This window comes from Benincasa hispida, chromosome 8 (assembly GCF_027475165.1).
Source record: "Benincasa hispida cultivar pf3 chromosome 8, pf3_genome.v1.1, whole genome shotgun sequence".
Lineage (NCBI taxonomy): Eukaryota > Viridiplantae > Streptophyta > Magnoliopsida > Cucurbitales > Cucurbitaceae > Benincasa > Benincasa hispida.
This window is the reverse complement of record NC_143485.1, coordinates 43,426,049-43,444,349: the sequence shown is the minus strand read 5'-3', so window position 1 is coordinate 43,444,349 and position 18,301 is coordinate 43,426,049. Positions and strand designations below refer to the sequence as shown.

The 18,301-nt window shown below is 33.7% G+C and overlaps 2 protein-coding genes across 2 annotated transcripts; one reads left to right on the top strand and one right to left on the bottom strand.

Moving 5' to 3' along the window:
• Positions 1 to 298: 298 nt before the first annotated feature.
• Positions 299 to 17,327, top strand: APC8 (anaphase-promoting complex subunit 8). Its single transcript, XM_039038826.2, has 5 exons — positions 299 to 517; positions 12,522 to 12,741; positions 13,504 to 13,810; positions 15,472 to 16,722; positions 16,835 to 17,327. Exons 1-5 carry the CDS (start codon positions 475 to 477, stop codon positions 16,922 to 16,924), a joined length of 1,911 nt encoding a protein of 636 aa, XP_038894754.1. The 5' UTR covers positions 299 to 474; the 3' UTR covers positions 16,925 to 17,327.
• Positions 8,961 to 11,297, bottom strand: OTP43 (Pentatricopeptide repeat (PPR) superfamily protein). Its single transcript, XM_039038827.2, has 2 exons — positions 9,372 to 11,297; positions 8,961 to 9,279 (listed from the first exon to the last, which is right to left on the bottom strand). Exon 1 carries the CDS (start codon positions 11,179 to 11,181, stop codon positions 9,679 to 9,681), a length of 1,503 nt encoding a protein of 500 aa, XP_038894755.1. The 5' UTR covers positions 11,182 to 11,297; the 3' UTR covers positions 8,961 to 9,279; positions 9,372 to 9,678.
• Positions 17,328 to 18,301: the final 974 nt, after the last annotated feature.

The following is an 18,301-nucleotide window of genomic DNA, read 5'->3' as shown; positions in this document are numbered from 1 at the left end:
GGTGCTTATCACATGCATTGATGAGAGAAATACAAACTATAAGCTATGTGTTATATTTAATATAACATATAGTTATATATACATATAATAAGTTAGTTGTTATTATTATTATGATTATGATTATGATTATGATTACTACTTAAATTAAATTTATTTATATTTTAAATTTCAAAATTAAAAGGAGGGAGTTACAACTCCCTATGCTTAATTTTCTTTCATCAGGTCGTACGTAGTGTGGGGGTGGTTTTGGTTGGTGTGTGATCTTGATCTTCTTCACAAAAGTATTTTTTTTTATCTTTCTGAGATTCCTCCAGAAGACCCCCTGTAAGAAAAGTCTTCCTCTCCCTCAAACTCTCTCCTTCACCCCAAAACTCAGAGCGCACACACTCCTGAGAATTCTCATTCTAAGAAGAATATGGAGGTCGCATTTGTGGTGGTGTCCTCATTGTTGATTTGTTTGGTTTGTGATTGATCATGAACGAAAAGGAGGGATTACATGAAGAACGGTTTTTCAATGGTATGATTTTCCTTTGTCTTAATTTCTTATGTTAAATGCATGCTGTAATTTTTATTTTGATGCATAATTATGTACTATAAATGTTGATTTATATGAAAATAAAATTTGGGACCAATCCCGCTTCCGCTATGGACCTTAGGGTTCCATCACCCATATCTTCCACTCCGATTTCGTGGGTTTTTTCTCCAACCACGCGAAAATTTGGGATTTTGATATCTCTTGAGTTTTTCCTCCAACTCTAAGGTTTAATATTTTGTTCCTTGATTACTATTTCATTTTTTCTTGAGATTTGCTTAGATTTGGTTGTATATCTCTGATTTGTGAATTTATGCTGAACTTTGGAGGAAGGGATTTTCAAGTGTTGTAGTTTGGACGAAATTGTGGAATTTTTGTTGTGATTTTTCTGTGTTCCAGTTAGGGGTGGGTAGATTAGGAGTTATTTTGAGTGTTTGAGTCATATTTTTCATGCGTGTCTTCTTCAGGTTGTCTAGAGTTGTGCACTTAGTGCTAAATTTCAATGGCACCCAAGAAAATAGGGGAAAGAACGTAGCTAGTACCTCAGGAAACCAACCACAATATGACCAAAATAAATTTCCCTCTCTAGGTGCTTTTGAGCATTTCCGTCAAGCTGTAGCTGCTAAAATCCTAATTCCCGAGAGAGCTTTATCGTTAGGGCCCAACTACTTTCCCCACATAATTGTTGAGATTGAGTGATGTGGATGGGAGGAGTTGGCCAGTCAGCTCGAGCTTGTGATTTCCACAATAGTTCAGGAATTTTACACTAATATTCAGGAAAATAGGGATGTCCCCGTTGTTAGAAGGGTGCCAGTTTCTTTCTTCTCTTATTGCATTAACAATATTTATGAATTGGCTGATATAGGAAATGATGAGTATTCTCGCTTTTTGTATCAAGCTTTTAATGAGCACTCAATTACTGAGGTCCTCTATGCACTAGGGGTCAATTGGGATTGAATGAACGGGGAGCCCATAAAGCTTAGGGGATAGAACTTACTGATCTCAAACCAAATCTGGCATGCATTTATTTACGCCAGGCTGATGTCGTCACCCGTCTCGCTGATGTGACCAAGGATAAGGCGAAATTACTTTTCTGTATCTGCATTGGTCGATCTATTAACATTGGTAGGGTCATTCATGCCCATATTTTCGAGGAGGTCAGTGTGGCACCACTGGCAATTTTGGAATTCCTTGCCTCATTACGGAGCTATGCAAGATCAAGGAGCAAGATGAGAAGGTGGTTCTTAAAGCTCCCATCAATATGACCACCATCTCCGCCTTTAGAGGTCACGTAGAGGCAGTAGAGAAAGAGGAGGAGATTATTGGTGATGATCAGCCAGAGGATCATCCTAGGGAGGCTGAAAAAGAGAGAGTGGCTGAGAGTGTGGTCGAGGAGGAGTCCTTGAGTATACGTGCCTTTAGGATCTCCGATGAGTGCCTAAGAGAGGTACACGACACTGCTAGAATTGTGCAGTGTATAGAGAGACAGATGGCCTCCATGGAGGAGCGTCATCATCTCTACTTGCCAACATTGGCTGCCAGGCTAATGTTCTGCAAGAGCCGACCAATTTTCCCCATCATAGGTTAAGTATCATTCATTTGAGTATGACTACATTTGAAGACGTAGATTACATTGCAGGACATGTTATATTCGTCACCATTGCTAGGAACAATTTGAAAGGATCCTCCCATTTTATTGAAGCTATCAAAGACAATTATATAAGAGTCTATGAAAAAGTCTTCTCTTATGAAGTATTTAAAGATTGAAGAAGGATTTTAGCCTTTGAAGTTTAGAAGATCAAGGTTTAAGTTACAAGATCACTTGGTCTTTTAGAGATCCATTTTTACCATCGGTCCCAAAGATTAGAGATTGTATTTTATTTGGTAAGTAATCACTTCAGGAGATTTTCAAGGAAAGATAGACCTAGCCTTTAAAGTTGAAAAGATCAAGGTTTAAGTTATAAGATCACTTGGTCTTCTAGGGATCCACTTTTTTTTACCATTGGTCTTAAAGATTAAAGATGATATTTTATTTGGTAAGTAATCACTTCGGGAGATTTTTAAGGAAAGATAGAAATTTGCTTATAGCTCAAGTCTGTGGTACCCAAATGCCAGCTTTTGTGAAAAAGTAAATGAGTTATTTTGTATGCTTTAACTTATTTTATTCTTTTGAAAAGAATTTAGAGAAGGGTTGAAAAAAACTATTAAAATAAGATATTTTAGCAAGCATATACATGCATAAATATATTCATAAATGTCTTTTATCATCATATTTTTTACTGTAGTAGTGCTTGTTTATCCCTGGTCCCTGCCGTTTTCTTTTGGTTGCGATGACGCTTGTTTATCCCTGGTCTCAAGCGTTTTATTTTGTCATGTGGTGCTTGTTTATCCCTAGCCCTTAACACCTTTTGTTGTGGTAGTGCTTGTTTATCTTTGGCCCCTAACGTTTTCTTTTTACTACGATGGTGCTTATTTATCCCTGGCCCTTGGCACCTTTTACTTCGATGACACTTGTTTGTCCCTGGCCTTGGCACCTTTTGCTGCAATGACACTTGTTTATCCCTGGCCTCTAGTGTTTTTAATTTTTCATGTGGCGTTTGTTTATCCCTAACCCTTGACATCTTTTCTTAGGGTGGTACTTGTTTATCCTTGACCCTCATCGTTTTATTCTTGCTGCGATGGCACTTGTTTTTCCCTGACCGCAAGCTCTCTTTTTATCTCGTCATATGGTGCTTATTTATCCCTCGCCTTTGACACCTTTTGCTGTGATGGCGCTTATTTATCCTTGACCTCTAGTGTTTATTTTTTCCTGTAGCGCTTGTTTATCTCTGGCCCTTAATACCTTTTGTTGTGGTGGTGCTTGTTTATCCCTAGCCCCCAACGTTCTATTATTGTTGCGATGCTTTGTTTATCCCTGGTCTCCAACTCTCTTTTTATCTCGTCATGAGTCGCTTGTTTTATCCTTGACCCTTGACATCATTAATACATTTGAAGTATTTTATCTCAACAAAATAGTGGCTATACCTTCGTCCACCTTCTATGGTTAATTTAATTTGTCTTAATTTTGTTAATTTTAATTTGATGATTTTCCACCTTTTTTATGCTAATTTTTACCTCTTTTTAACTTTTATTTTATAAGTTTGGCTTAACCAATTTAGTTAAGGTAAAAAAACAAAACAAAACAAAGCAAATGTAGAAAAATTTTGAATTTGGTTTTGGTTATCCAAAAGTTGTCCTTCCTTTTTAAGGATATGACAAGTTTGGTGGAATTTCAAATTTGAAATAAAAGTTAATACAAAAAATAACATTTGAAGTAAAATTTTAGGTTTTAAATATCCAACTTTCTCCTACAAAACTCAAGCCATCATTTCATACAAACCCCTTCTTTTCTCTTCAAAAAAGAAAAAAGAAAAAAATAAAAATAAAAAGAAAGAAAAGAAAGAAAGAAAAGAAAGAAAGAAAGAAAGAAACCCCTTTTTCTTCTCTAGAAACCTAGAGAGCCTCCATCCACAACAATCCCAAAATCTTCCTTTTCTCTTCCTAAAAGAAACCTAGCAACTATACCACAAATCCTCTCTCCTTTAGAAACCCTAGAGCCTCCATCCTTACATACATCAAGAGAGAGTTCCACACAAAAAATCTCTACAATGTCAAGAATCCAACACACAAAAAAAACTCTAACTTAAGTGAAAATGTATTAGTAGGGCTTTGGTCCCAAGGTTCCATGTTTGAAACAACAAGAGAGTTTGTTTTGGATTTCTTTTCTTTTTTTCTTCAAGCTCCTCTAAAAAGGAAAAAAAAAAGAGTTAGGTATTTGGTTATTGTTCTTGTTCTCATTTCTCCATTTTCCTTTATATTACAATTATTTGTTTACTATCTTGTGAGTTTCTCTTTTATTTATTTATATATAATGTTTCACATCTGGTTGTTTTTCTTCTTTTTTACTCATTGTTTGTTTTTACTTCTCTTTTCTTTTCCTTGTGAGTTTCTTAGTAATAAAATAAGAGAGATGTGAAAAAAAATTAGAGTGCTTAGAATGGAAGAGAAGAAAGGAGAAAACAAAATAGATGAAAAAAAGATAACATAGTAAAAAACAATCTGGTTAATATTATTATTATTTTTTTATTATTTTTTTCCCTTTGTTAGTTTATTCTCAAAACTTCAATCTCTATATATTTATCTTTATTTTATGTTTATAATTAACATTTTAATCTATTCTTTTTATTATAGCATTGATTATTGTATCTTAGGCATTTTTTTTGTTTTTTATATGCATATCCAAATATTATATTTTTCTTCTTTTTGTTTTGGTCAATTTAATATATTCCTATAAATAGTTGTTTAAATTTGTTAATTTTTTTAAAAAATATCCGACGATTTTAGAAATATTTGAGAGTCCGATTTTCTAGAATATCGAGGTGAGAAAGTCGATTCTTTGGAAGTCTGAGATCGACCTCCAATATGCTTTATTAAATTTATAATATCTTTCTAAATATCATTGTGTGTTCGTTTATTGCTTTAAATTCATTATTAAATTATATATTTTGCCAATGTAGTTTTACATATTTAAATTAATATTATTTTTTAATAAAATTTCTCTAGCATTTTCAACACTTTGGTTTATTTTTCAAATCTTTGAAATTAACTCATTTTGAGTTTTGTTAAATGAGTTTTAATCTCTTTTCTTAAATATTTGTTTCAAGGACATTGTTCTAAAATTTCCGACGACGGGATCTAGAAAATTTAGAAATTCGATTTTCTAAAATTCTTGAGGTGATGAATTGATTCTTTGGGAGTCCGAGATCAATCTCTAATATGTTTTTATTCAAATCTTAATATACTATTTTGTGCTATTTAATTTTTTAGGATGCTTTCTTTAATTATGTTTTTTTATGTGTGTTTATATTGTTTTCTAAGTAATGTTTCTTTAAGTTTTTAAATCTTTTCTAAAACCTTTTTTAAAAAACTTTATTCGAATTAAACCCTTGGTGTGTTTTTGAACCTTTAAAAAACTAATATATTACTTCCAAAGGTTTTCTAATAAATTTTTTTAAGGTCGTTGTTTACCTAAAAAATTTCCTGGAATCCAGAAAATTTGAGAGTTCGATTTTTCTAAATTCTTAAGGTGAGGGATCGAGATGTGATCCCAAGAAAAAATAAATTTAGTTAACTTTAAAAAACTCATTATTAAAAGGTTTTTCTGGATTTTGCGAAATTATAATTCTTGAAGTGAATAATTTTTCCTCAATTCTAATGTAGTCAAATTCATGGAAATTCTTCCACTTATTTTATGGAATCATTGTTTCAAATATTGAAATAATGAAGGGAAAAATAAGACATTTTAAAAAAAAAAAATTCTAAACAAATTTTATTTTAAAGAATAATTTCACTTCAAGATTTAGATCTTGGCCACCGTTTTCTAAACGGGTGTTATGGGGTGCTAATACCTCTCCCATACATAAATGACTCCCAAACTTAACTCTAGATAATTTATTTTATTTCGGTATCCAATCACATCGTAGAAATGATTGGTGACAGACTCATTTTTATCTTCTTTTAAAATTAATTTTTTTTTAGGATGTCGATAGCTCCACATCATCTCAAACATCATCTCAAACATGTGGCGACATCACAATCACAAATTTCATATCCACCAACACAATTCGTTGGGCGGCCCCATTTCAGATGAATTTCATTTTGTAGGTTGAAACTAGGCCACAATTGTGAAGAAATTATCAGTCCAGTTTCTATGAGCCATAAAAAGTTAATTAACAAAATCAATTATAAATATTTAATTTCAATAGAGAAAATATCCAAATTCTCATAAACCTAGATTAATGATTTAATTTCTATTAAATCTGGTCTCTATTACCAAATTTTAGCATCAATAGACTCAAATGTGAAAGCGATTGTCACTGATGGATTGTAATAAGATGATTAAACCAACCAATATACATATGGTAAAGGAATGAATCATTAATGTCCGAAATTCTTTAAATCAATATTCTCCAATCCCAATACCGTATATTCTTCAATTCATCCTTTGATGATATAAGAACTTGTTTATTTCAATGAACTAAATATTGACTGACAAAGAGTGTTCTTTTGGAATCAAAATCACATAGAAATTGAGTAAGTCACTAGAGAAAAAATGTCTATCACGTATGTATAGGCAACTCCCCACTACATGGATAACTACCCTCATTTCGAGTAACTACCAACTCTCACTATTTTATGGGATAGAGGAATTTACATCCGATAATTATCTCTAATACTGCACTAATAATCGTCGTGTGTACAACAATGATAAGTATCAATTACTTAAATCATATGAATCAATATTTGAAATCAAAATGATGTCTAAGAGTTTGTAATGAGAGAAAGTGAAGAACAATGATTGAGGATGACGGAAATGGATCGGATTTGAATAATTTGTTCAATGGTTGAAGAGAGAGATAGATAAATGTGGGAGGTGTGAAGAAGAAGATGGATTGTGGATCAATCATCCGATGCGAAAATTAAAAATAATTATGGTATTAAAAAGTTATTATTTTTAAATATAGAAATATGAACCAAAGTATTTATAAAATATAACAAAATTTAAAAACAATCAATGATAGACGTTGATAGACAATGATAGTGTTCAATGATAGACGTTGATAGACATTGATTACTCTATCCGTGTCTATCAATATCTATCATTGATTGTTCTAAAATTTTGCTACATCTTGTAAATATTTCAATTGTTTTATCATTTGAAATACTTTTCCTTAAAAAAATAAAAAGAAATTTGAGAAATTTGAAAATTGGATAATGATTTTATTTAGAGAGGTAAAAATTGAGAGGGAAAGAATAGAGAAAAATATATATGTTATGTAATTAAGTATTAAAAAATTGAATTCAAGATTTGAGTTTGGTACATATTTATTTCGTAGGAATTAGTTATATTTTAAGAATGAAAAAAAAAAATTAAGCAACTTTTAATATTAGAAATCTTAGGAAAATATGTATATAGTTGAAAATTAAAAAAATGGGGAGAGGAAAACACTCTGGTAGATAACCAATTTTGTTTCAGATATCCTAATTAAATTTAACTCTGCAATCAAACACAATTTTATGACTTAACTCAACTCAACACCCCAAACACAAACAAACTCTCCAAACAATAACTCAACTATGCAAACAAACACCCCTAGAAGCGTGTATCGCACTGAAACCACTTGTTATAATATGGAGGCAATTATTGTCCTTTCTTTATGCAAACATTTGCCTTTAGTTTTAAAAAACAATTCTTTTTACATGTTTTAAAGGACTTTTCACTGTATTCTCTCTTCTTTGAAACTTTTCACTATGTTGTCGAGAAACATTCTCATTTTTCATCATGACGTCAACCAATTTCTCATTTTTACATCATACTGTCAAAATATCTCCTCCATGGCAAAAGAAAATTACCAGAACCTTAGATGAATTAGACTTAGAAACATTTGGATTCACAAATTCTAAAACTTTCAAATTAAGGCAGGATAGGATGATCTTACTCGTATGTTCTTGACATGCAATAGTTCAACAAGAAGCTTTTAGTTAAACTTGAAAGCAAAAACTCAAAGGCTACAATTATTTCTATCATCTGATCTCTTCGAAACAACCTAACGAAAAGACATCGTATAACATATCAACTAAACCCTAAATGCCAAGCCATCGACCATAGCAAAAAGACTAAGGTGTCCCTACTTAACATTTCATGAAAGGATAAACCTGGAAAACTATGATATTACATTAAAACTCTAATGAACTGTGCATCATAGTTTGAAATCCTATGCCGCTCACCATAGTTATCGAGTCTGATATCAAATTCGAAAGCAGACAGCTTTAGACTTCTAGTAAATACAATATTAAAGGACTGAGTTACAGCCATAAATTCATTGATTTTCCTTTCCAGACCATCAACAAAGCAATAATTTTAGATAGAAAAATTGGAGGCGATTTCGATCGAATTTCTAATTGCTTAAAAACACTTTTTAGACACTAAAATGTCAATCCAAACAAAGCTCGTCAAGTCAATGGTGTTGTATTCCTAGATATGGCGGCATTGATCTTAGGGATGACAATAAGAACTCTGCCCTCTAAAAGTCGGGCCATAAAATTTCTAACCATTGAAGATGTGATATTACAAAGTATATCTACATGTTTGTCAACATAGATGCCTTTTTTTTTTTTTTGGCAAGAGTCAATGTGGATGTTGAAAGTGTGACACGAAAAATTTCTGATCATTTGATAACAATTTCAATTTTTTGTTTTCTATCTTTAAAAGTGATGTTTGCTCCTTTTCTCCTTTAGCATGATTTCATCTTTAAACATATTTTAGTTCTCAGCCATTTTCATTTTAAAAAATAAAGTTTGTAAAAAAGAAGTAGAAAAACAAACGACATTACTTAATCAAGATTCATTCCAAATCTATTCTATAGATTGTACAACTATGTCAAGAATACGTAGAAAAACAGAGAAACAAAAGGGTAGGAATAGTGTTTCTTAGGTTAATTTTCAAAACCACAAAGAAAATAATAATCAAACAGGACCTTATAAAATCCAACTAAATACACACGTGTTTCAGATCAATATTAGCATATGCTCATGCAATCTTACATGTTTGATGTAAAGACTTTGGCATTCTACTGCTCTACTTCTGATAGTTGCCATGTTATCTTGTCCGAGCACGTCCGTTCACTTGTGATTATCAGCAAGGATATCTGCCAAGGAAAAATATTTCGAGGTTAAATGGTTATAACTTATGGTTAATTAAACAAATTAAGCATATTTTTAAAGTAAAACTGATCTAGACCTGATATGGGATAGCAATTACTACCAAGCCACCTTGAAAGAGATGAACTCCAGTGACCACTTATCCATTCTTTAGTGATGGAATGGAAGACTTCAAGATATCAACTTCATTCCACCTCTTAACCAAGGGTTTACGGAGACTAACTTGTCCGTCTATAAGCCACTCAAACACTTCTGGATTCATAAGTGTAGTTCAAAACCTTATTTGACATCTTCAGGAAGAATGGAAGTGGTTCTGAAGTGACCAGCTTCACAACAAGATCAAATGAAGGCACTGAAACTCACATCATTCATAACCGATGGTAGCTTCATAACTTAAATTTGCGAGGAAGACGACCACATTTGCTGTGCAATCTCAAAATCTCATTTGCAAAAGCTTGGTTACCCGTCAGCAAAAGCCCATTGAGAACTCGATTGAAAGTGAACTTTCGAGGGAGGAATCCTCTATCAATCATCTCAAGCAACAGCTTCCCAGCAACCACTAAATCATCAGACTTTTTCCTCACAAACATTGCACTAATCAAAACATTATATGTATCCAAATTTGGTAAACAACTCCCCTGCCCCATCTTCTCAAACATATTCAACCCCTTGTTTATGTCACCAGCATCACAAAAATACCGAATGGCGACATTATATGTCTGAACATTTGGTTCACACCCATCAGTTGTCATTCTCTCCATAAACTCCATAGCCTTATCCATATTGCCCACATGACACAATCCTCTTATAACCACGTTATAAGTGGTCAAATTTGGCACATAACCCTTTTTAATCATCTCCTCAAACAACAATACTGCATTCTCCACACTATCTTTCTTACACAAAACCTGTATCATAGCATTGTAAGTAGCTGTTGAAGGAAGAACCCCTTCACCAACCATCTCATTGAAAACCTTCCAAGCCCTTTTAATTTCACCCACAACACCAAACCCATGAACCATAGTAGTATAAGTAATAACATCAATTTCAACTTCCCTTTCTTTCATTTGCAAAAAGAATTCCCAAGCTTCCTTAATCTGACCAGCTCTAAAATACCCTTTCAAAAGTATATTGTAAGTAGTAATAGTTGGAGTTAAACCTCTTTCCACCATCTCCTTCAAAACCTCTAGGGCTTTGGGTGTACGCTTAATCAAGCACCACCCATTTGCAATAATGTTATAACTAACAACATCAGCCTTAAATTTTCCTCTCAAAACCTTAAACAGATTGTTGTAAGCCATTTCTACACGTTTTGACTTACAGAGAATGTCGAGAATGGTGTTAAAAGAATGCAGGTCCTGACAACATCCATGCTCCCGCATCGACAAGAAAGCCTTGATCGCTCTGTCTGGTTTTCCAGCGCCTACGAACCTCTCAGCTATAATTGCGAAGGTTTTTGAACTGGGTCCAACCCGGCGAGCTCGCATTCGAGCCACTAGAGCCCATACGGTCTTGTAGTCGCGCATACGACCTGCAATGTCGATGGCGTGGTCGAAAGAAGACGAGGAATGGGCGTAAGATGGATGGTACTCAAGGTGTTTGAAGAATTGCAGCGCTTTGGGTCCATGGAACCATAGGCGCTTGAGAACCTTGTCGATTAGTTCAGGGGTAAATTGAACTTGTAATCCAAGGAGGGATCCCCTCAAGCTTTTTGGGTCAGATTCGAGGACAAGATTGGCGATGTCCGCGGCGGTGTCTAGGGCGGAGCTAGATTGGGCAGTGGAGTTGCGATATGAGAGGAAGAATCTAGGATTTGGTGCGGAAAGATGGAGAAAAACAACCTTCGTCTTCGTCTTGTTTACTCTTCGATTAATGTTTCTTAGAAACATGGCGAAATGGGTGCGCTACCAGCTGACTGAAACATCTTTTTCCCACTTCCTCTTCATTTTCCCTCGTATTTTCTCTCTGCCCAAACAGAAAATTTTTTATCTTTCGATTACATTCATTTTTTTTTCTTTTTCTTTTTCAGATATCAATTTATACCTCTAAATTTTGGGTTTATATCCATTTAAATTATAAACATATCAATTTGAACATTGAATCTTGAGGTTGTATCAATTTAAACTCAAAACTAATAATTGTATCAACTAAACTTCTACAAATATATCAATTTATATCCTATACTTTTGTAAGTGCATCCAACTAAAACATAATGGAGTGTTTAAATTGATACGATTAAGAAAATTTAGGGTTTAAATTGATACACTTATAAAAGTTTTGGATTTAAATTGATACAATCCACAAAGTTCAAGATTTAATGGATATAATTATAAATTTATGGTTTAAAAATATACGACTCCTAAAGTTTATGGGTATAAATTGATATTTACCATTTTGTTTTCCTTTCTCTCTCTCAAAGATAGAATTTTTGAAATGATATATTGCACTAGGGTTGGAATCTCAATCTCACCAGTCTAGTGACTCATTCATTCTTATCTCCTTCCTTAGATTTATATTTTATTATCCTACTCTTTCTATTCTCTTGCTATTCACTCTCGTAATCTCACTTTAATTCATTTCTTTTACGTTTTATCCTATCACGATGACTAAATATCAGTGCTCGTTGCTATCAGTTTTTTATCGAATAGTAAGAATAGCGAAAGTCAAGACTAAGGGTTGAAAATGATGGTGTATAGTAGCAAAAATAGCAAGAAGTGAGAGTTACGAATAAGGATTGAAAGCGGTGATGAATACTAGTAAATATTGGAAAGTCTAGCGGATGTATACTAAATAGTAGAGAGAGAAAAAATGGTAAATACTGTAGCAAAGAAAAAAAAACAATGAGTGAAAAATAGTAACTATGGTATCAATGAGGATTTTGAAATAATATTTACTATACTTAATTATAGGTTATAAATAGTTGTACATACTACTCTTATTATAATTGGTGCTCTCGATAGAATGGACTATAATAACCCATTCAACCAACTGATGCCCTAGACGGACCCTCATGCCCCTTTGCCCCTTTGAGTTTTAAAGAGTAGTACAAGTTCCTTTCAATTGGGTCAATGGTACAATTATCACTATGATTGGGCTTTTAAGTAGAAAGTGGGCTTTTATGTATTTGGGCCATGAACGCTGGAAAGAGTCGATATTGAAGATTTTTTAAAAGTTTTAATATTATTATTATTATTATTATTTTGATTGATTTAAAAGTTTGGGCGGGCAGGAGCCGGAGCCTCCGAGTCTGGTGGGGCGAAACGAACAGAAAGGGCGCATGTTAGCCACCCCCAATATTTGAAGTTTGAGTTACATTACATACAAGGAAGAGCTCAACAAGGGCGCCATACACCCAGAGATTCAATGACTTCCAAAGATAATTGTAGATACGAGCTTCGTACTGCAATTCGCCAGCTCAGTGATCGTTGTCTCTACTCTGCCTCTAAATGGTACACTTCTTATAGCCCTAAATTTTCTCTATTTTTCTCAGTCTCTGTCTTCATGTTTCTGGTCTGTTTTTTGTGTTTTATCTTGTTTGAACTGCTTAAGTTGTAGTTGATGTGATTAATTTTGATATTGGGTAGGGATTCTCTTAAAGTTCAGATGTTAGTGTTTCATGGTTTCTGTGAAAGCTGCGGAAATGGACAAATTGGTGATTTTGAATCGTGTCTTTCTTTACTTTGATGTGTGTTGAAATTTAAATTTAAATTCCGGCCATCGTAATTGATCAGAGTTCAAGTTGTGGTTGATGTGGTATTGGGTGTGGATTTTCTTGAAGTCTAGATGTTAGTGTTTTATGGTTTGGACGAATTGGTGATTTTGAATCGTGTTTTTGTTTACTTTGATGTATGTTGAAATTTAAATTCTGGCTGTCGTAATTGATCAGAGTCCAATTTGTGGTTGATGTGATTAATTTCGATATTGGGTGTGATTTTCTCGAAGTTTAGATGTTAGTTTCATGGTTTCTGTGAGAGCAGCGGAAATGGACGAATTGGTGATTTTGAATCATGTCTTTGTTTACTTCATGAATGTTCTACTAACACGACATATACTTTATGTATGTTGAATTTTAAACAGCATCCATTGTAATTGATCAGAGTTCTAGTTTTGGTCTCTCGTTTTTAAACAATCTGAGAGCTCTTGTAACAGTTAATATACTGTAATTGGTTAAAAGATCTCATTGAAGTTTTGACGTGCCTTTGCCTTAACAGGGCAGCAGAGCAGTTGGTGGGTATCGAGCAAGATCCAGCTAAGTTCACACCTTCAAACACTAGGTTTCAACGTGGAAGTTCAAGTATTCGTCGGAGATTTCATTCAAATGAGGGTAGTTCAACCCCAATTGCTGGCATGTCTTATGTCTCTACTCCAGTGATGGAGGAGGATGAGGTTGTGGATGGTGATTTTTACCTTCTGGCCAAATCATACTTTGATTGCCGTGAATACAAAAGGGCTGCTCATGTTCTTCGAGAGCAAAATGGAAAGAAATCTGTGTTCTTGCGGCTGTATGCTCTTTATCTGGTTCGTTGATCCTTACCATCTATAAATTTTCTTTGTGATTCCAAGTTTCTGTTATATATTGTCATAAAGTAAACAGACTGGATGGATGAATACAAGATAGGCCAAAGTCTAGTTCAATGATTGCATCAGTCCATACGTATTCAGTTGTCATGATGTCCACTGTGTATTTAAATTTTGTTCTGTTGACAAATTGGCCAGTTTTTTGGTTCAGTTAAAGACTTAGAAATTAAGTGGGGAATGTAAGAGAAAATGTTTCTTGGCTTTACCTGAAAGAAGCTTCGACGAAGAATGCCTTGCATATTCTATTTCTATACATAAGTAGATATAGCTTTCCGAAGAAAAATAGTAAAAGAAAGATTTGTTACTCTCCTCTAATCTTCTTTTGATCATATACGCTTAATCATGACTTTGATAAGATCTATTCCAAGATTTTCATTTCTTGCCATTTTTCCCTTTTAAAGTCATATGTTTTAAAGATTTCAATTGTAAACACTGGAATTTGATAGTATAAGGAGAACTTAATGTTTATGAGTTTCCATGTTACAAGTTAGAATAACAATCATAGTTTGTTACAAGTTTTACACAAGGATATTTGAGGTGAAGCTTTACTGAATTATTATTGAAATTCTTTTGGTGTGTTCATGAATTCAAATGCCCAATCAGGAATTTGAAATGTCCAATGACATATTTATCTAAGCAAGGCGTTGTCTTGAATTTTTAGTTATAAGAGGGCAAGGTGTTGTCTCGATTTTTTTTTAAACAAATCATCACATTTATCCCCCTACTTTCAATTAAGTAATAGTGATCTTTCCCATGTTATTTTGCGTTTGAGGCTTCACCTAGAATTCAGCTTAAATGCAGTACGCATATGTAGATTGTTGCAAGTATTCTTGATGACTTTACCAAATACCATGGTCCTTTGTGAGGTTCAATGTTTCTTTTTGGGATTTTATTTGGAGAAGAGACAACCTGTCACTGACTCATTGAACGCGTTCTTATCGTTCCATTGTCCATGATTATTAATAATTAATATATAGTCATCAAGGAAATTGATACATGAAACATGAAAAAGCTTATTTGATTTAATTCTAGAAACAAAAATTTGAAAACAGTAGGTGGGAAAGATAACATGTTAGATATGCTTTCTACACGATTTGAATACAATGATTACTAATATTTTCTTTTCGTTCAGTCCAGTGGCTCAATTTATGTATTTCATGATAAAAATGGACCAATTAGAAACACTTTAGGAATTTGTTTGGCACTTATTTAAGATAAAAACAACAAATTTCAAGGAAGTAATTTGAAATTGAGAGTACTCCCTGAACATCCCTTGAGCTTTTATTTTTATCGTTATAGGCATTCATGGGCTTTTGTCTGAATTATATTAAAAGAAATCGTCTTTTTGGAAAACGGGGCAGGGGGAGACTGTCACGAAATTCTTTTATCTATTTAAGTATGGCTATTCGTTATGGCAGATAAAATTCAATGCTCGTCTTCCATTTTATGATGATTTTTTTGACTTTGCTTGCTTTAATGTTCTATATACTTATATGTCTATGTTCTTGGTTTTCTTTTTTCTCCTTCACTTTGTGGTTCTCTTTTTCTTCAATTTAAAAGCCTCGTGGCCAAGCTGACAACTCACATCTTGCTTGGTGTAGGCTGGTGAAAAGCGGAAAGAAGAAGAGGTAGTAGAACTTGAGGGATCATTGGGTAAAAGCGACGCTGTAAATCGAGAGTTGGTTTCACTGGAAAGAGAATTATCAACCCTCAGAAAAAATGGCACAATTGACCCATTCGGACTGTACATGTATGGACTTGTACTTAAACAAAAAGGCAGTGAAAATCTTGCTCGCACAGCTCTCGTGGAGTCGGTGAACAGCTATCCTTGGAACTGGAGTGCGTGGTCAGAGCTGCAATCCTTGTGCACTACAATTGACATATTGAATAGCCTTAATCTCAATAACCATTGGATGAAGGACTTTTTTCTCGCCAGTGCTTACCAAGAACTTAGGATGCATAACGAATCCTTGGTAAAATATGAGAACTTACAAGGTACTTTTAGTTTTAGTAATTACATACAAGCTCAAATTGCAAAAGCCCAATATAGTTTGAGAGAGTTTGATCAAGTTGAAGCAATATTTGAAGAACTTCTTAGGAACGATCCATATCGTGTAGAAGACATGGATATGTACTCAAATGTGCTCTATGCAAAGGAATGCTTCTCTGCCTTGAGCTATCTTGCTCATAGAGTTTTCATGACAGATAAGTATAGACCTGAATCTTGCTGCATTATTGGAAATTACTATAGTTTGAAGGGGCAGCACGAGAAGTCAGTTGTGTATTTTAGAAGGGCACTCAAATTGAACAAAAACTATTTATCTGCTTGGACTCTGATGGGACACGAATTTGTGGAGATGAAGAACATTCCTGCTGCCATTGATGCCTATCGACGGGCTGTAGATATAAATTCATGTGATTATCGAGCATGGTATGGGTTAGGGCAAGCTTATGAAATGATGGGCATGCCTTTTTATGCTCTCCATTACTTCAAGAAATCTGTATTTTTGCAGCCAAATGATTCCAGATTGTGGATTGCCATGGCTCAGTGTTATGAAAGCGAACAGCTACGAATGCTGGAGGAGGCAATCAAGTGTTACAGAAGGGCTGCAAATTGTAATGATAGAGAAGCAATTGCCCTGCACCAGTTGGCTAAACTGCATTCTGAGTTAGGGCAGTCTGAAGAGGCAGCATTCTACTACAAAAAAGATTTAGAAAGAATGGAAGCTGAAGAGAGGGAAGGACCAAATATGGTTGAAGCTCTGCTTTTCCTTGCTACGTACTATAAAACACAAAAGAAATTCGACGAAGCAGAAGTATATTGTACACGGCTTCTGGATTACACTGGTCCGGTGAGTATTATTGGGTCTGCGCGTTTGACATTTACCCTTTCTTGACGAATATGTAATTTAAATTTCACCTGACGCTCAATAACCATCTTCTTTTTGGTGTCTGTCATTGTAGGAGAAAGAAACGGCCAAGAATTTACTCAGAGGAATGAGAATAGCACAATCTAGCTTTCCATCTATGGATGTTGAGCTCTTCCCTCCCTAAGTTTTCGCCATTGCAACACCTGATTTTCTAACCTATTTTTCCAATATTTGAAAACAAATACAGGTCGGTCCATATCGAACTATATATACTGCAAAGTGTTTGGCCTATCGATCTTCATTTCTTCGAAGTTCCAGCATCAAGGTTTGGTGTCTTCATTATTCAATGTTTTATTCAATTGTATTGTTCTTACTCTCTCACTCACTCCACCCTAGGTTGGCTGTGCATCCAGAAAGGCTCAGTCGAAAGAGCATTTCTTGCCTTGTGCAATCAGTTTTCTGTCGTATCATTGTCGATTAATTCATGTAGTCTGAATTTAGAAACCGTTCTAATTATTTCAAACAGCAGTTTTTTGTTCTCATTTGAATATGCAATAGAAGTACCGCAATTTATGCACATTGAGAAAGAATGGTGCCATAGGTAGTGATAGGATTTAGTTTGGAATTGAATTATTGATTTTTGGAAGGGTAACAAGAACTATAGCTATTGGGTGAGACTCATACTCTAAATTTTGAGTTACGCTATATATTGAATTTAAACTTTTGAGCTATATCGGATGATTTATTGTGAAACAATTAATTTCTTATGATTTCAATTTATACAAAAGTTATTTTAAAAGAATAAAATTAGCTAATTTCATAAGCATGTCATGAAGTTAGCATCTTAATGTTGTACTTATAACAGTTGAACCTTATGTTAGGAACATACTAACAACAATAACAAAATAAATCAACTGAGGAGAAACCAAATTCTCTTAATCTTGTCCCACGCAATGTGGAATTATGAATGAATTATAATAGATCAAACAAAATAAGGTTCTAAACAATTTGAAAAGTGGGTTAATGAAGATGATTATGAACAAACGAACGATCTATTTTAATAGAAATACAATATAGAGAATGACTATAATATTATATTCTTCCACATATCTAATTTATTGAATTTCATTCAAGTGATAACTGATAATAACATGTTCTATTCTTCGAGTTCATCCAAATTTGAAAATATACTTGAAATATTTTATTAATTATTTACACAAATTCATTCCTTATCCCAAATGCCTAATTAATATTGTATGCAATATACTTATGAATTCAATGTATATAACAATAGAAAATACATTGGACATTGCATGTCAACAATATACTTATGAATTCAATGTATATAACAATAGAAAATACATTGGACATTGCATGTCAACAATAACAAAATAAATCAAGTGGCGATGCAACCAAAAACTCTTAATTGTGTCTCACACAATGTGGAATTACCCGTGAATAGTGATAGATCAAACAGAATATGTGGTTCCACAAAACTAGAAAACTAATTTAATGACGATAATTATAAATCAAAGGGAATGTTTCCCTTTTAGATATTCAA